Source organism: Mobula hypostoma, chromosome 24 (assembly GCF_963921235.1).
Source record: "Mobula hypostoma chromosome 24, sMobHyp1.1, whole genome shotgun sequence".
In the NCBI taxonomy this organism is placed as follows: Eukaryota; Metazoa; Chordata; class Chondrichthyes; order Myliobatiformes; family Myliobatidae; genus Mobula; species Mobula hypostoma.
The window spans coordinates 41,975,031-41,995,275 of record NC_086120.1 but is presented as its reverse complement, the minus strand read 5'-3'; the positions used below and the strand labels follow the sequence as shown (position 1 = coordinate 41,995,275).

General features: G+C 40.0%; 1 protein-coding gene across 3 annotated transcripts in view; it reads right to left on the bottom strand.

Annotated features, from left to right (window-relative positions):
- Window positions 1-20,245, bottom strand: part of LOC134337415 (protein strawberry notch homolog 2-like) — a 186,344-nt gene that overhangs the window by 127,114 nt on the left and 38,985 nt on the right. For all 3 annotated transcript variants that reach the window (XM_063032390.1, XM_063032393.1, XM_063032391.1), the window contains exon 3: window positions 3,704-3,795. In XM_063032390.1, the coding sequence (XP_062888460.1) occupies window positions 3,704-3,795 (92 nt within the window). The remainder of the gene's footprint in view (window positions 1-3,703; window positions 3,796-20,245) is intronic.

The following is a 20,245-nucleotide window of genomic DNA, read 5'->3' as shown; positions in this document are numbered from 1 at the left end:
GAAACGCCGACAGTACCTCTTCCTATAGATGTTGCCTGGCCTGCTGTGTTCACCAGCATTTTTCGTGTGTGTGACTTAAATATGTATGTTATTTTGTTGTTATTCTGTGCAGTTTTATGTCAAGTATTTTGTAAACCTACATAAACTGTCCCATGTGTGCATTCAGTGCGCACATACTTCTGTCATAGGAAAAAAAAATGCACAACCTAAGATTTTTGTGCACACTACTAAAAATTAGAGGGAAAATTTATTATAAGTAATCTAGAGATGATTTAAAGTATACAGGAGGACGTGCATAGGTTTGGTGCACTGCTGGGTCCTAAAGTCCACCGCACTGAGACAGGTTAAATAAGGGACTTGAGCATACGTGTTTTTTGGTCTCGGTGGGGGGGGGGGGTTTAAATCCGAAAAATTCTGAATTCCAAAATGCAACTGGCCCCAAGGATTTTGGATAAGGGATTGTGGACCTGTATTACAGCCGTAAAAGTCTGTGTACAAATGTAACACTATTCTATTTCAGAGACCTGAAAAAAAAATCAACAAACATGACCCAAAGTCCCTGCGTTTTTAAAAAATTTTCTTGACCAAAAACTTCTGATAATTATCTCTTAATTCTGAATATAACTATGTCTTTTTTGGACTTTTTTTTAAACCACCATTTTAATCAGCCACACCTATTAATAATCAACCCATCTTTAGCATTAACATGGATATGAAAATTTAAATAAAATGATAACATTCACATTATTATGTTAACACTGTGGCAACGGACGGTTTTGCAGTATAGAATTTAACCTAATGTCTTTTATTTTTGTTTCAAATTCCAAAAATTTGTTATCAGTATTATGCAGATAACTTGCAAGCTTTAACATGTCATATTTACAATAAAAATGCATCACAGCAGAAATTAAAAGCCATTTAAAAAGTAACATAACTTCTTTATAGAAGTGACAATCCAATTTAAGATGGAATTTAAATTAAAGATGGAATTAAGAATAGTACTTTTTATTGAAATTGTCCAATTTTTAACTCCAACAGCTATGATACAAAACTCTGTACTAGCAGGAATTTCAAGTACCCCAAGACTAATGAACTGAAATAGGATTCCAATCCTGAGGCAAGCCTTGGCATCTCCTAGCCAACCTACTTCATGTTTACACTTAAAAATAAATAGAACCTCATATTAAAAAGGACTTTTGACTCATTCTCAGTATGTCGCAAACCATCCTGCACAATATTTTAAAATGTAGTTACTACTAATTCCTAAGCAAATAGGGCAGCCCTAAATAACAACTGATTACAAACAAGAAAGATGAGAGGAATAGTGATTTTAGCCTAGCTTTAGCAGAAACGTTCATAGTATCAGTTAAAATTGGTTGTACTCTTTGGTTAGTAACATTGAAGAGGCAAATTTAAGGCGGTCACTAAAGGAAAAGGGTGATACATTTTGCCAGATCTAGCCTGTGTTCAGGAAAATAGAATCCACAAAATTTGTGGGCCAGGTAATTTAAATGAGCTCTGATAACCTTTCTGTGTTAAAACAGAAGTACTTTACTGGGTCTGCATTGAAAACAGAAATACTATTCTGGGCAATCCAGCTAAAATGCCTCTTGATTGAAAGCACAAAGCCAGGTGGGGCTGGAAATTGGAGTAGCAGGAATGAGCCACATATAAATTATGCAACTGTTTGGCTATTTGAAGTCACTGCTAAGTAACTGCATGGTATGGCTCATATGAGATTTTCCTTTTACTGAATGGATATGTGCATAGCTTTTTGTAAAAAGGATAAGGCCATTAGCAGCAGAAACAAAACAGAAACTTGGTTTCATTGAGACAATCTCTAGATCTTTCACATTGAGTCTGCTAAGTAAACAGAGAAGACACTGGGTCTCCACTCAACAAAACAGTACAAATGAATTTTGTTCCATGGTGGTGTCACAATATTAACTCTTATTCAAGAATTCTATGTCAATGATGGGAATAATTTGTAATGTTTCTGGTAACATAACGTCTACTCCTCTACACAGTACACTCCATCCCCTGAAATTAAAATCTGTAAAGCTAATAATGCACAGTGAGCCTTTAATCAACTGGAACATGTTGAATCAGAAAATGTAAAAGAAGGCCTTTTAACTCTTGGCTTATCCTGAAACTGAGGACCATAAGATCAATCTTTTTCAATCTTCCTAGTTCTATGAAGAAAAACAATGGTTGATCTCATCAGGTTAAACACAATGTCAAAATAATTATTCTTAACTAATTATTTTTATTCATTTTGATTTTGCAGATTGTTCAAAATGTTAGAGAAATACAAATCTGCAAAGCTTCATTCATTAGCAGCATACTAACTTGTTAGTAAAAACAAAAAATGCAAAAATACAGTACTAATTAAAGAACAAAGCATACAAAAAAATTAAATTACAAATAAATGACAAACTTAGCTGTACTATTAAGAGTGCAATTAGCAAACAGGCTCCTTGTGACTTCTAAATACCCAAGCAACGCTTGTGCTTTGTGTTAACAGTAATTTCTCTTAAATGTTTTGAGATATTTTAAGGCCTTGAATGCCAGTCTATTACCAATTTAATCATATTTTTGTCTCAGAATTTATAAAAGCACTGAAACATTTTGATGTCAAACCAACCTGATTTCATGTTTTCCCCTTTAGTTTGAAAGACTGAATTACTCATTCACTTGAACCAACGCTCATTGCAAATGCAGCATTGTTAATAATATGGTGCCTTACGAAATTTATCACATAGACACAGGTAGATGCAAAAAGATTAAAATTTAACATAGTTGAATTCCAAAGAGAATGCAAGACTGCAAATTCATGTTTCCAAAGCTATCATAAACTGGACAAAGGCTTTCTATATAGCTCAAATTTCTACAAAAATGTGCTTTAAACCTGACATTTTATGATCTACCTAGAAAATCAGTGAAATGCTCTTCATGTGGTTAATATTACTTACTCAGACATCCCAACTCTCCCGGAAGTTCCGGGAGTCTCCTGCATATTGATAGCGGCTCCCCGACGCCCGGAAATTATGTACAATATCCCAGAAATCGATTTTTTTGAGAGGGACAGCGAGAGCGAGCATCCTGATTGGTCTCTCTTCGTGCTAAGTAGACCTATCAGTTTTCTCTGTGGGCGGGCTTTACAGTCGACCTCAAAAATAATGAGTGTTGTTCGCTGCACTGTTTGCAACAGTGACTTTTCTATTGCCCATGGTGGGTTAAAATGTAAAAGACATGTTGAGGTGAGTTTAGCAGGTGTCATTCGTTCATTAGCATAGCCAACGTTATTTAAACTAGCTGGCTAGCTGCTAAGGAGCTACTCTACTGATGTCCTACGTGATGAGGCCAAACTCCCCGTAGACTTGCTTAAAGTTGTAATAGAATAAACATGATAATATAAGTACATATTTTAATGTCACATTTTCTGCGTATACCAAACTTGGCTTAGACAAAATCACTAAACAAAGTATTACATACACCCTTGGAGGTCGATGGGGGGGGGGGGTTTGGAGAAGAATATGGGGTTGCGGGAGGGGCAGGGGTGCTACCTCCTTGAAATGAGTTTTTGCAGGGTGGGATGTCTGCTTACTTTGTAGAGAGTTTCAAGGTTAAGCTTAAGAAATAATTTAAGCACAAGAACAAATGTAATGCTCAAGAGAATATATTATTAACAACATATAATTACCGGGTATCATGTGGAGATGGTGCAGAAGGAAATGCTGAAGAGGGGTATACAAAATGGTTCCATAGATCGAAGTTAGAATGCAGTAGTTGATTCTGAAAGAAAACACAAGAAAGAAAATAATTAGCAGAATGCCAAGATAAACCATATTTACCACAAGTCTTACTTAAGGCAATGAACCCTAATAGCCAAGCTTATACAATAGGATCCACAACTGCATTTATTCTGTCTACCAAATCATTGACTCAGATGTAACTTAGTGACAGCTGCTGTGTTATACCTTGATTTTTGGAACTAATTTGTCAACTAATTTGTTACCGCAATAACAGGTTAAGGTCATAGACCTGCTATCCCAACCCACCATTTTCAAGCTGTTTACTTTTAGGGCTGATCCTGCTGAAATCCATCTCACTGTCAAATATACACTCAGTGACTACAATAAGTAAAGTAATGGAACCCAGTGAAGTCTTCTGCTGCTGTTACCCATCAACTTCAAGCTTCAACTTGTCATGCCTTCAGAGATGCTTTTCTGCACACCACTGTTGTAATGTGTAGTTATTTGAGTTATTGTTGCCTTCCTGTCAGCTTGAAGCATTTTGGCCATTCTCCCCTGACCTCTCTCAATAGCAAGACATTTTTGTCCACCGACCTGCTGTTTACTGGATGTTTCTTTAGTTTTTTTGCACCATTCTCTGTAAAAATCTAGAGGCTGTTGTGTGTGAAAATCAGCAGTTTCCGAGATACTCAAACCACTCCATCTGGCACCAACAATCATTCCATGATAAAAGTCATTTAGATCACATTGCTTCCCCATTCTGATGTTTGGTTTGAATATTAACTGAACCTCTTGACTGTGTCTGCCTGCTTTTACGTATTGATTTGCTGCCACATGATTGGTTGATTGGTGGCTCAAAAGACCTGGTCGAGTTAGTTGATTTAAAAAAATATTTTATAAACATATTTATAATGCAGTAGCTTTTGCTTAATTAGGGCACATCAGAACCAGTACATTTGGGACCAATTATCCAAAATTTCATGGAAACAGCTGAAAAAGTATATACAAATGATGAACTACTGTTTAACTGAGTAACAAATTATGTATTTAAAAATATGGAACAAATTAGAACACTGCCACCACTACTGCAGTACCATAAAACTGTATTAGTTTATAAAAGTTATTAATGGAGGAATTTATCCAGTGTCCAGTAGGGTAATTTTTTTGGCTAGCGCCAAATCTTCTCATGGCATCTCAGCAAGGGTCCGAAGTTTTAAAACTCAAAATAAAGAAAAACAAAATTACCAAAAATATTTTTTTTTTAATTCAGTGTCCGTTGGCCCAAATCGATAACATAACACAAGCATACACAATTGATACTATTTAAAAACTGCTTGCTCTACGCATGGTGTAGTGTCTACAAGCCACACATGTGCATGCAACTGACACTAGTTAGAAACTGTTCGGCAACTGTTTCCTGCCCAATTAAGCAGCATAGTGTCCCAAATAAATGAAGAGAATCCCAGCTTTTTTCTCTCAATTAGTTTTTGTTCTTCAAGAGTTGTCTGACATAAACGACTACCCCAAGTAACGGGAAGCCACTGTATCCAAACTGTGGTTTCGGTTTGAATATTTTATTTCTACATTTAACAAAGTTTATCTGAATGATAGCAGCTTATTCCAGTAAGCAGTCGAATGGAAACCCACACAACGATATTCTCAATGTCAGTGCCACCCGTGCTTCCATATGCAAACAACTGACAACATTTGGCTTTGAGAAAGGCAGTGACAGATTAAAAAAATGAACTTTGCATACATTCAACAGCTCAGGCAACATTTGTGGAGAATTATTGAGCTAATGCTTCAGTTTGATAACTATTCATCGGCACAGCGAAGTATCATCAACATAGAACAAACGACTGCTTCTCTCACCATAATTTTATCTAATCTCTGAGTATTTCCAATTTTACTACATTTTTCAGCTTCAATAGCAGTACAAAGTTGCAACTCTTCCTTAAACTGAGTACACAAAGAGCCTTTCAATAATTCCAGAACAATGAGTCCAGTTACTTCCTGAATGAAACAGTTATTTTCTGAATGTTCTGTTGATGACAACAGACAATTTTATTGCCTTTAAAATAATATTTAGTGTTGAAGTGATTCATAGGAGTGGTATTAAATATGACATTGAGCCACAAACATATCAGAACAAATAATGGACAACATGGATTTTAAAAAGCATTTTTAAGGGAAAAAATGATGAGGCAGAGCAAGTTATAGCACAGTTCAGGTATTTAAAGCCCTTTGCAGCTCTAGAGAAATTAATAGCATTGAAATAATGAAAATCAGAATTGGAAACCGCAGGGATTTTAGAGGGACAGGGATGGTGATGGTGTTGGAGTGATATTGAATTGAAAATTCTAGACAACTGGACAGGGAGACAATCGGAGTCCATTGTCTTGGAATGTCTGACTCAGCAACCAGAGTGATCACTGTCAAGTCTAAGGAATTTCCAAAGCTGGTCATCTTTTCCTCTGCAGATGGGAGTGAAGTATCTCAAGACTTGTGCTTTGCTGAACAGTCTCTGCTTGCAGCAAACCAGACTCAGCAGGGAATGGGAGATGCACCTGGACTTCGAAGGTGGGAGGACTTTGGGTGAGTGAGGCGGCTGAGGATTATAAAGCCGAGGCTTTACAAGGCATCAATCAGATCATATTTGAAGTATTATGAGCAGTTTCAGGCCCCATACCCAAGAAAGGATGTGCTGGCATTGGAGAAGGTCCAGAGGAGGGTTGAAAAAATGATCTCCAGAATGAAAGACTTAGCATACGAGGAGCATTTGCTGATTCTAGGCCTGTACTCGCGGAATTTAGAAGAATGGTGGGGGGGGGGGCGGCGCAATTTCATTGGAACCAACCAAATATTGAAAAGCCTAAATTAAGTAGAAGTGCTGAGAATGTTTCCAATAATGGAAGAGAATAGGACAAGGGCTCTCAACCTATTTTTAATGCCATAAACTCTATCATTAGCGGAGGGGGTCCATGGACCCCAGGTTGAGAACTCTTTGTCTAGGACTAGAGGGCAGAGCCTTAGAATAGAAGAACGTCCCTTTAGAACTGAGCTGAGGAGGAAATTCTTCAGCCAGAGGATGGAAATTCTGTGGAATTCATTGCCTTAGATGGCTGTGGAGGTCAAGTAATTGGGTATATTTAAAGCAGAGGTTGAGAGGTATTTAATTAGTAAGGGCATCAAAGGTTATGGGTGAAGGTAGGAAAATGGGGTTGAGAGGGCAAATAAGTCAGGAATGATGAAATGGTAGAGTAGACTCGATAGGCTGAATGGCCCTATTCTGCTCCTACGGACAAATGGAGTCTCTGCTCAGTCTGAGACTTGCAGGGTGTAGTGTTCATTTCTGAAATTATAACAATGGAACTAAATAAAAACTTCGAATTTTCAGCAAGTGCAGAAAACACATGAACAAACCAGCAGAGCTGAAGCACACTTTGATTGCTCCTCGACTCAAACCTTTAAGCTGACAATAGCACAAGGTAGGACCAATTCTGTGACCATTCCTACATTCTAATGAGATCACTACGGCATGGGATTTATCAATGGGATCTATCAATGGGATCAACAAACTCCCTTGCCCGTGTAGCTCGACAGACAAGGTTTTGCTGAGCAGAATACAATTCAGCCTCTAATGCCAAATGAGAAACTGGAAAGCAGGTTGGTTTTCACTGTCTAATGTGAGCCAGCTTGCATGGAGGTTATAGGTGAACAGCTTCTGAGTTAGACACTGGAAGCAGGATTTTGTACAAGAACAGTTAAGGCCTAACAGAAACGCTGGATTTTTTTTGATCAGGGAATTACAATGCTTGCAAGAGTTTCATGGATTGAGATGATCAAGCAGGGAGGAAAACATTATGGCTGAACAAAGCGTTGTTGACTCCTGAATGGGTATGGTTCAGAAGGTCAAATCAGTCAAACAGATTCAACATAAAACCGTGACTGGAAAGGTTGCTGTCAATGACAGGAATATTTATTTGTGTTTATTGCTCACTTAACTATTGGAATGCACTGTCCACACGCAATCTCCCACGTAATCCATAATGCATAGTCACAGGCACAGTATTTCATTTATCTTATGCAGTATCAGGAGGAAAGTCCCGAACAATTTTGAGAAATATATCTTTGTTCAAATCAACAAATAAGAACTAGGTAAAATTCATAAGGGAGCTCTATTGTGGCAGAAAGCAATCAAGTATTAGTTCAGGATCAAAGGAATTATTAACTATTTCCCCCACCACCACCTCCAAGGATGTTGCCTGAGTGGCTGAGTACTTCCAGCAATTTCCATTTTTGAACTCTCCAGCACCTCAATTTTTCACACTGCTATTAAAATCTGTGTCCTCTAGCTACCGACCTTCTGTCACTGCAATTGTTTTCTATTAAAATCATTCAAAATTTTTTACCATTTGCATCCACTTATTTTCATTTACTGGTTCAAGAAACATGGCTCCATCTCAACCATTTAACTGGAATGTCCCATCTCTGCCATCATTCATAATGTGCCATGTCGTATGAGACTTTTATTTGCACCTACTACATGAGCAAATGTCAAACTCCCTGCCAGAGGGAAAAGCAACATCTAACAGGTGGGAGAAAGTTAAACGTGAAATAGTAAGAATTTGGAGTCAGTAACTTCCAGTAAAAGTCAGAAGCAAAAATGCTGAGATTAGGGAAGCTTGGTTAACAAAAGAAATTGAGGGTTTGATCAGGAAAAAGGAAATACATGTCAGGTACAGGATATTGTTGAAAAGTAAGTTCTTTGAAGTTTATAGAGGCTATAAGAGAGATCTTACTAAGCTCTCCTATAAGGAGGGCAAAAGGAAGACCTGAAAAGGCCCTGGCCAACAGAATCAAAGAGAATTCTAAAGCATTTTATAACTTTAAAGAGGGTAGCTATGAAAAGAATAGGTCTCCACAGAGACCGAAGAGGAAGCCTCGTGCTGAGCCGGGGGATATGCATTGTCCTGAATGAATTCTTCACGTCAGCATTCGCCAAAAGGGAACAGGGAGTTTATTACCATATCAAAATAAACCTGATTCACAATAAAAAGTTATTTACAATAAATCATGCAATCTCTTTCATGCCTGCAGTTATAGACAATGCTTTTGAGTACTGGTCTGTTACATTCCCTAAAACTAATAGGACTGTTGTCACTCATGTGCCCCCCCCACCCCAGGTAGAACACGACTACAATAACTGATGGAATAGATTGGTGAATACAGTCGGCCCTCCTTATCCACGAGTTCCGCATGCACAAATTCAACCAACCGCGAATTGAGAAAACCCGGAAGTGCTCTTCCAGCACTTGTTGTTCAAGCATGTAGACTTTTTTCCTTGTCATTATTCCCTAGACAATGCAGTATAACTATTTTACATAGCATTTATATTGTATTAAGTATTATAAGTAATCTAGAGATGATTTAAAGTATACAGGAGGATGTGTGTAGGTTATTGTGGATTGGGATCAGAAAAAAAAACGGAAGTTCTCTTTCTAAGTCGGAACAGGTACATCCAGTATTATTTAGCGTCAGTTAGTCAAATGTTTGTCTTAGTATATAGTATATATTTTACCTTTCTATGCATATAAAACACTTAAGAAACGTATGTTTCAGTGCCGGGCTCAGGAACAGAAGGTCTCAAGTTCGATCCAGTGACAGACCACCCCCGAGTGCACTGTCCATCCGTGCCAGGTTGATGTGGAGGATCAAAAACCCAAAACCCCAAAACCCAATAATTAAACCACTGCGCTGCTCAGTAATAATTGTAGCTTTCATCAAGGCAGGGCCTTTCTCACTTTATCCTTTAAAATCGTTCTGATTGGTGACCAACTGTAGCCTAACGCTTTTCCAATGACCAGAGTTTCACCTCTTTCCGATTGCTTTATTATTTCCACTTTATTTTCAATTGTGATCATTTTCGTGAACAGAAACATTGCGGATTCAGAGCTCCACCGCCGGGTCCTAATGTCCACCGCACTGAGACAGGTTAAATAAGGTCCACCGCTTTGAGACAGGTTGAATAAGGGACTTGAGCATCCGCGTTTTTTGGTATCCACAAGGAGTCCTGGAACCAATCCCTCGCAGATAAGGAGGGCCGACTGTATGGTGAATTAGGGACGGTGTATGCTGAAGGTTTAGAACAAGTGGAATGGTTAGAGTTAGGGACACAAATTAAGGTCGACAAATGTCCAGATCCTGATGAAATTTATCACAGTGTTATGGGAAACCACTGGGGTTCTTACCCTGTGCTATTCGATGGACCAAGTAGCCTAGTTCTACTCCTATGTATTATGGTCTTACAGATTTCTACAACTTCTTTAGCCACAAGTGAGGTTCAAGAAGACTGCAAGATAGCTAATACTGTTTGAGTATTCAAGGTCAGCAGGTAAAAGCCAGAAACTACAGGCTGGTGAGCCTTTACCTCCATAGTAGGGAAGCTATGGGCAAAAAAATTTTCAGGAATCAGATTCATAAATAGAGACCGATTAGGGGGATACCTGCATGTTTTTGTGCTTGGGACATTCTGCCTTTTGCTTTTAGGAAGTTAATAAGAAAACTGATGAAGGTAAAGCAATAGGCAAGGCATACATAGACTTTAGAAAAGCCTCTGACAAGGTGCTGAATGGTAGGCTGTTCCAGCAGTTATTGCATATAGGATTCTAAGACTTTTTGTCAAAAGAGGATGATAAAACATTGTGTTTTAGACTCAAGCTCTGTAAACAATGGTGTACTTACTGTCAGGATCAGTGCTGGGATCTTTTGAAGATTTCCATTTTATACAAATGACTTTGGTGAGAATTATCTGTAGTTTGATATGTAATTTTGCTTATGACATAGACGTTGTAGACAGAGATCATGTTTGCCCAAGGATACCAGGAAAATTAGATCAGCTTAGGGTAAAACAAAACACACACAGACAGGGCAGCGCAAGTAGAATTTAATCCAGTTAAGTGTGAGGTAATATATTATGAGTCAATCATTTGTTCAACCACGTTTGGAACATTTGGAACACTGAATTTATAAACTGTAGAGCACAGGTTTAAGGCAGGAGTTCTAAACCTAGGACCCATGGACCCCTTGCTTCATGGTATTCGTCTATGACATAAAAGAAACATAGAAACATAGAAAATAGGTGCAGGAGTAGGCCATTCGGCCCTTCGAGCCTGCACCATTTATTATGATCATGGCTGATCATCCAACTCAGAACCCCGCCCCAGCCTTCCCTCCATACCCCCTGACCCCTGTAGCCACAAGGGCCATATCTAACTCCCTCTTAAACATAGCCAATGAACTGGCCTCAACAGTTTGCTGTGGCAGAGAATTCCACAGATTCACCACTCTCTGTGTGAAGAAGTTTTTCCTAATCTCGGTCCTAAAAGGCTTCCCCTCTATCCTCAAACTGTGACCCCTCGTTCTGGACTTCCCCAACATCGGGAACAATCTTCCTGCATCTAGCCTGTCCAATCCCTTTAGGATCTTATACGTTTCAATCAGATCCCCCCTCAATCTTCTAAATTCCAACGAGTACAAGCCCAGTTCATCCAGTCTTTCTTCATATGAAAGTCCTGCCATCCCAGGAATCAATCTGGTGAACCTTCTTTGTACTCCCTCTATGGCAAAGATGTCTTTCCTCAGATTAGGGGACCAAAACTGCACACAATACTCCAGGTGTGGTCTCACCAAGGCCTTGTACAACTGCAGTAGTACCTCCCTGCTCCTGTACTCGAATCCTCTTGCTATAAATACCAGCATACCATTCGCCTTTTTCACCGCCTGCTGTACCTGCATGCCCACTTTCAATGACTGGTGTATAATGACACCCAGGTCTCGTTGCACCTCCCCTTTTCCTAATCGGCCACCATTCAGATAATAATCTGTTTTCCTATTCTTGCCACCAAAGTGGATAACTTCACATTTATCCACATTAAATTGCATCTGCCATGAGTTTGCCCACTCACCCAACCTATCCAAGTCACCCTGCATCCTCTTAGCATCCTCCTCACTGCTAACACTGCCACCCAGCTTCGTGTCATCCACAAACTTGGAGATGCTGCATTTAATTCCCTCATCCAAGTCATTAATATATATTGTAAACAACTGGGGTCCCAGCACTGAGCCTTGCGGTACCCCACTAGTCACCGCCTGCCATTCTGAAAAGGTCCCGTTTATTCCCACTCTTTGCTTCCTGTCTGCTAACCAATTCTCCACCCACACCAATACCTTACCCCCAATACCATGTGCTTTAAGTTTGCACACTAATCTCCTGTGTGGGACCTTGTCAAAAGCCTTTTGAAAATCCAAATATACCACATCCACTGGTTCTCCCCTATCCACTCTACTAGTTACATCCTCAAAAAACTCTATGAGGTTCGTCAGACATGATTTTCCTTTCACAAATCCATGCTGACTTTGTCCGATCATTTCACCGCTTTCCAAATGTGCTGTTATCACATCCTTGATAACTGACTCCAGCAGTTTCCCCACCACCGACGTTAGGCTAACCGGTCTATAATTCCCCGGTTTCTCTCTCCCTCAGGTTTAATGTGAAAGGGTGATATTTCTTTTCAATATTTTTATTAGTTTCTACATAGAAGAATACAAAGTACAAGGAAGTACATATAAAGGTAAAAAAACTACCAATTACAGTATATCTATTCATAATAACAATTTCATTATCCCATATTCATGTAGGTTAGTCAAAGTTATATTGAAATATACTAATTTACTGCATGTAGGCCCCTGGTAAGCCTCAGACTCTCTCAATTCGCTTTTGTCTAGGGGGAGCAGCCTTCAGCCCCGCCAAACTGGGTAATCAAGTTTGTATGGATGCTGTGTGATGTACCCCACTCCATCAAATAACAAACAATACACCATATACGATTAAATGATTATACTTCATCAATCTGACTGGAACTATGTAATTAATAGAGATAAAATATAAAAGGAAAATAAAAGGTGCCAAACTTTTCAAAGTTCAACCACTTCATGCACAACAGTTAGAGCTCTAGTAATGGGGTCCTCTTTCCACTCTGCGATCCCCTCTGACCCCCTTGACCTGCCACCTGGGAGCAACCACGGTGGTTGACCAGACGCTCCACACGAATCTGTCTTCGTCTCCTCTCCTCGCCGAAGACCCTGAGCCTCGGACTCCCGCTCAGGGTAGGTCCTGCTGCCCAGCTTACAGCATCACGTCTCCTCACTCTGTCCCCATCCGCCTTCTGCGCCAAAACCCCGCGAAACAATAGCTTACAGACACACAAGGAATAACATCTATCTCAATTGGTTCGTTCTCTCTTTTATCAATAATACAACCCAAATTGGGGGGGGGAGGGGGGAGGGGGAGGGGGAGAGGGGAGGGGGGAGGGGGAGGGGAACTCCTTACATCACAGTTATTACAGAAAAGCCATTTTAATTATAACATAACAAAGAAGCCATTTTGTTAGCCTTCGCAGTAACATAAAAGAACCCCCTTACATACAAAAGAGTCTAACCCTTACCAAGACCGAAGCTGTTTATTAAGGAGAAATAAGGGTAAAACACCTTCTCGTATAATAAAATTTAATAATAGCCAACATCTAAATTTAAACAACGAATTGAGGGTTGTGAAAGTTTTGAAAATAATTCAGAAAGGGTCCCCACAATGTTCCAAAGTCTTGACGAGATTCAGAAATTGAACAACAAATCTTCTCTAAATCTAATCATGGCATAATGTTGCATAACCATTGAGCACGAGTAGGAGGAGAAGCATCTTTCCATTGAAACCAAAATGCCCTTTGATATTTAATGGATATCTGAGGGGAATCTTTTTCCACACAGAGGATAGTGGGTATATGGAACAAGCTGCCAAGTGTTAGAAGTATAACTGCAGTGTTTTAAAAAAAATTGGTCAAGTACATGGATAGAGGAGGAATAGATGCTCTTGGGCCAAATTCAGGAAACTGGGATTCACATTGACAGATACAGAGGTTGTCATGGACAAGTTCAGCCTAAAGGGCTCGATTCTGTGATGTTCAATTCTAATGACATTCCATAATTTGCCCACAGTTACTAAACAGTATTAACCCCCCTTGCTACAACCTCCTTTTACTATCTCTAATAATAGAAGTATTCAATCTGCAATCAACTACTACCACTGCCATGACAAGAATTGCCCTCGCTTGGCCCACACTCAGCTAAATTTTTGACAATCCTTCAACTCTTCATATATTTATAAAGTTCTTTTGCTTTATTTTTCTAATACTCTGTCCCATTAAACCACCATTAGATTTCTCATTAATCTTGGTATTTTGTATTCTGTTGCGACCACCTTTTTTCACCTACTTTCAAGTCTTTATTGCTTGTCATTGAGGGAACACAAAGCTAATGCTCTTTTATTGACACGATGTCCTGTGATAGCATGCAATTAGATCTAACAGCTTGATGAGGTGGAGACCCTATTTGCTGACATCATTGCTAGCAAGGTCAGAGATTAACCAAAATAATTTTTGTCACAACATACCATAAACAGTCCAATTTTATAAAGTTACAATGAACTGACTCCATCAGTGATAGGCTTGTGTAATGTTTAATTTATTCTACAAACCAAGTATTCTTTGAGAATAAAAGCCTGCACTGCAATATCAGCTAAAATATTTACATCACCGAGGATTTGTTCAAAAGGTACAAAAACATGCAAGTTAGATTATATTCTGAGGACACGCAGTCCTCTTTTATTGTCATTTAGTAATGCATGCATTAAGAAATGATACAATATTCCTCCGGTGTGATATCACAGAAACACAGGACAGACCAAGACTGAAAAACTAACAAAAAACACATAATTATAACATATAGTTACAACAGTGCAACAATACCATAACTTGATGAAGAACAGCCCATGGCACAGTAAAAAAATTTCAAAGTCTCTCTGAAGTCCCACATCTCACGCAAACGGGAGAAGGAAGAAAACTCTCCCTGCCATGCCCGACCACAGTCCGACTCTGAGTTGTCCGAAAACTTTGAGCTCTGATCAGCCCTCCGACACTGAGTATTGAGCACCATCTCTATCCAAACGCTTCGACCTCAGCCTCGGTCGCCAGCAGCAGGCAAAGCCGGGGATTTTGGGGCCTTCTCTCCGGAGATTCTCGATCGCACAGTAACAACGGTAGCAAAACCAGGCATTTCAGAAATTTCTCCAGATGTTCCTGTGCTTTCACATCTGTCTTCATCAAATCAGAATTGTCCACAGCCCCTATTTAACAGATACGATATCATTTCACTGGAGAGCTGCGTGCGCTGCCATCTTCTCCTCCCGCTTCTTTATGTTTCTTTTGAAGAAACTCATTTTAAAGATGAGAAACCAGTAACAAAATATGCTTGTAGGATAGTTTGTGTGAAATTTAATTATAGTATCAATATAGCAAATGCTTAGCCGGCTGGTGGCGTAGTGGCATCAGTGCCAGACTTCGGAGCTAAGGCTCCTGAGTTCGATTCCAGCTGCCTCCCTTGCACGCCTTCCATCTGTGCTGGGTTGAGCGTCGAATTAGCAACTCGGCTTCGTAAAAATAAGAAAGCCTGCTTAAAAAAAATGCCGTCATGATGGCGTCCCGATGACTCCACTCAGAGTTAAGGGCTTTCTTCTTCTCTTCTTCATAGCAAATGTTGTCGCAATAATATGTACACACAGATTACAATTAGAGAAATAAACTCATTGCTAGGTAGCAACTTTTACCCTCTCATTTTATCTTCCCTCAAAACATTTTACAGCAAATAAAATATTTCTGAAATAAAAGCACTTGCAATCAGGTAGATGAACTGCAAAATCTCGCCAACAGGAGACACAATGCATATTATTGGCATTATTCAGGCAAACGTTTACCCCACACCAGGCAATGATATTGTCCTGCAGCATGAAACTCCTAATGTATTTGAAACTATACCCTACATAGTAAATGTTCAGTATCTTGGAACAGTAGAAACATAACAATATAGCAAAGTCAATCCATGACTTTGGCACATTGGCCTTCAAAAATCAAAGTATTTGGTACAGGAGATGTGGATGTTATGCTGAAGTTGCATAAGACATTGGTGAGGCCTAAACTGAAGTATTATGCACAGTTCTGGTCACCTACCTACAGAAAAGATGAAAGAGTACAGATAAAATTTACTAGGATTTTGCTGAGTTTGGAGGACCTGAGTTATAGGGAAAGATTGAATAAGGTTAGGACTTTATTCCTCAGAGCGCAGAAGATTGAGAGGAGATTTGATCGAGGTATACATAATCATAGATAAGGTAAATGTAAGCAGTCTTTTTCCACTAATGCTGGGTGGGACTACAATCAGAGGTTAGGGGTTAAAAGTGAAGGTGAAAAGTTTAAGGGGAACATAAGGGGGAACTTTTTCACTCAAGGGGTGGTGAGAGCGTGGAACGAGCTACCAGCACAAGGGATATACCCAAGTTCGGTTTCAACATTTAAGAGAAGTTTAGACAAGAACATGGATGGTAGGGGTATGGTCGATGATAGTGGGCAGTTTAAATGTTTTTGGCATGGACTAAATGGGTTGAGGACCCTGTTTCAGTGCTGTACTTTTCTATGACTCTGAATTACCATAACAAACTGGTATATGCATATGTTAGTGTAACCATACTTCAGTATTGGGAGTATTTTCATTCTCCCTGCAACAAAAAATTTCCCAATTTGTGTCAAATTCTGAATATTTTCATTCTATGTACTAACGTTAAATATGGGATAAAATAAATAGTGTTAGATAAATTTTAGTTCAAGTAGAAATTGTTGCTGCATATTTAATTTCAACATTTTCTATTTGAGATAGAGTTTTCCAACTTCTAACTGTGTCTGAACCTGTAATACCAACATGCACTGTCAAAATTCCCTAGTTTGTGCACTGATTAAACTGCCAAATCTTTATTGAGGCAAAGGTATGTTGAAATCTATTGCCAACTGATTTTCCCCTCTCTTCAAATGATTATTTATTTACAGATACAGCACAATAACAGGGCCTTCCTCCCAATGAGCCCATTACACTCATGTGACCTATTAACCCATAGGTCTCCAGAGCACTCGGACAACATCCAAACTCCTTACAGACAGAGGTGGAATTGTACTGGGTCTCTGGCACTGTAATTGAGTTTTGCTATTATTTTAGAATACATTTTAGATTCTGATAAATGTTGTGTAATCACATTAAACCTGTAGGTTTTGTCAATATCTGGGAGCCAAACTTTGTGGGAGTAAAGGCTTTGGGGAGAAAGAGCCAGAGAGATGTCTATTAAAATGGTCCAGAATTATCCTGAAGGATGAATGAGAATGCAGTTTCTCTCTACAGCACGGAGGGAGCCAAAGAAAGATTTAGAGATGTTTAAAATCATGTAACATTTATTTACTCGTAACGATACAGCATGGAAACAGCATACTAACAGGCTCTCCTGGCCCAGTGAGCCCACACCACCCAATTACATCCATGTGACCAATTAACCTATTAACACTATGTCTTTGGAATGTGAGAAGAAACCCAGACAACCAAAAATACCTTGCAAAAAGAATAGAGACAACAAACTCCCGACAGACAGCGATGGAATTGAACTTGGGGCACCGGCACTGTAATAGCATTACACCAAATGCTACGCAACTTTACCGTCCCAAGTCAAACTGCTTCTAACAGTTGCCCAATAGAAGGCAGAGATTTACAGTCAATCCAAAAGAATCAGAGATGATGCCAATTCCTGTTTATCACCGAAATGTACTGGGTGGTGGTCACTGATTCTCTTGAAAATTTCAGATCAGATAAATAATTACAAAGAGGAAACATTGTGGACTGATTTTTTAAAAATTGGATTACAACTGAAGAGTTGGCACATATTCATGAACTTTATGACTTCCTTCTGCGCTACACTTTCATGAACTCAGGAGCTGGAAAGTAAATAAACATGTTCAGGTATATTATTATGTGTGAGGGACTGTTGGCAGAGAATCACTGCCCCATTTCCTTTATTCCTTACGAAAGCCATAGCCAATTAACTGATGTTAGTTCTACTTAATGAGCCGGGTGGCTACGAAATCCTGCAAATAAACAGCAAATGAGTAAAACAATAGCAAACAGGAATTCTGCAGATGCTGGAAATTCAAGCAACACACATAAAAGTTGCTGGTGAACGCAGCAGGCCAGGCAGCATCTCTAGGAAGAGGTGCAGTCGACGTTTCAGGCCGAGACCCTTCATCAGGTCCTGACGAAGGGTCTCGGCCTGAAACGTCGACTGCACCTCTTCCTAGAGATGCTGCCTGGCCTGCTGCGTTCACCAGCAACTTTTATGTGTGTTGCTTGAGTAAAACAATAGAAGTGTTGCATACAAAGGGCTTCAGATAATAGATGTGAAGAGATGAACACTGCCCACACACTCAGAGACTCACAAAAGTCATAGGAAGTAGCTAAACCTTTAGAGTCATATTTGGAGCTATGGAAATCTAACGATGACCATCAAGTGGCTGGTTTGAATAAATTGACGAAAGGAAATAAAGCTTTTTTTTTTAATATTGTGAATACAAGAGATCCTGCAGATATTGTAAATCCAGAGCAACACACACAAAAAGCTGGAGGAACTTAACAGGTCAGGCAGCATTCATGGAGGGGAATAAATAGTCAATGTTTTGGGCTGAGACCCTTCAGCAGGACTGGAAAGGATAGGGAAAGACTCCAGAATAAACTGGGAGGAGGGGAAGGAAGACAAGCTATAGGTGATAGGTGAAGCCAGGTGAGTGGATGAGGGAGGGTGAAGTAAGAAGCTGGGAGGTGATAAGTAGAAAAGGTGAAGGGCTGGAGGAGGAGGAATCTGCTAGGAGAGGAGAGTGGATCAAGGGAGAAAGGAAAGGAAGAATCACCAGTGGAAAGTGATAGGCAGGTGAGGAGAACAGATAAGAGGACAGAGTGGGTAACTGAAGGAGAGGGAAGAGGGAGCGGAAAAGTTGGAGAAATCGATGCTCATGCCATCAAGTTGGAGGCTACCTAGGTGGAATATGAGGTGTTGCACCTCTAACCTGAGAGAGGCCTCATCATGCAGAAGAGGTGGCCATAGGCCAACATGTTGGAATGAAAATGGTGAGAGGAATGACCATCTTCCCACCACATTAACAGGGATAAGAGTTCCTCTTGTCCTCACCTACCACCTCATGACCATCTACGTCCAACACATTATTCTCCACAATGTCTGCCATCTTAAACACCAAATACAACTTTACCTCCCCCCCATCACCCTCTGCAAGGATTGCTCCTTCGATTCCCTTGTCCATTCATCCTTCCTCACTAATCTCCCTCCTGGAACTTATCACTCCAAGCAACAGAAAACTGCTACACCTGCCCACTCATCTACTCCCCCACTTCCATTCAAGGCCCGAAACAGTCTTTCTAGGTGAGGCAACAGTTCACATGCAAATCTGTTGGGGCCATCTACTATATCCAGTGCTCCTAATGTGGCCTCCTCTACATGGGGGGGGGGGTGCTCTGTTAAGCACCATCACCCCATCGGCAGAAAGCAGAATTTCCCGGTGGCCAACTATTTCAATTCCTATCCCTATTCCTGTTCTGACATGTCAGTCTATGACCTCATCGTCTGCCATGACAAGACCTCTTAGGTTGGAGAAGCAATAGCTCATATTCTATCAAGGCAGCCCCTAACCTGATGGCATGAACATCAAGTTCTCCAAAGTCCAGAAATTTCATCCCCTACCCTTCCCTCCTCTTCAATTCCCCCACTCCGGCCTCCTCTTCTCCTCACCTGCCTATCACCTCCCCCTGGTGCCCCTCCTCCTTCCCTTTCTCCCATGATCCAATCTCCTCTCCTATCAGATTCCTTCATCTCCAGCCCTTTATTATTTTCTGCTTATCACCTCCCAGTTTATACTTCATCTCACCACCTACCTGGTTTTACCCATCACATTTTAGCTTGTCCTCCTTCCTCTTAGCCATCTCCTTATTCTGGCTTCTTCCCCCTTCCTTTCCAGTCCTGATGAAGGGTCTCAGCCCAAAATGTAACTGTCTCTTCATTTCGATAGATGCTGCCTGACCTGCTGAAATCCTCCAGCATCTTGTGTCGCTCTAATTTTTTTTGTGCAGCAGTGTGGTAGCAGATAACCTTAAAAAGATCCAGTACGAGACAGCGAGTAAACTGGAGATTGGTCCACAACTTCAAATACCTTACAACTTCGTCTAATGGGAGGAGCCCTTGAAGTAGGGCCAAAGCTTTTAAAAAAACTGCCTCTGAAGGACTGTATGATACTAGGCATTATCTTACTGTCCAGCTTCAGCCACCAAACAAAACACGTCAATTTTCCAAAAAAAAAGCAAAACTGGTACATATTTTTTGGAAATGCTAGTTAAATGATACATTAAACTACAATATGGCAGAAATAACACTATTAGTTGCCTTCCAGCTTACTCCCAGATTGAGATTAATGTGACACATTCCCTCTCCAAAGCTTGGACATATT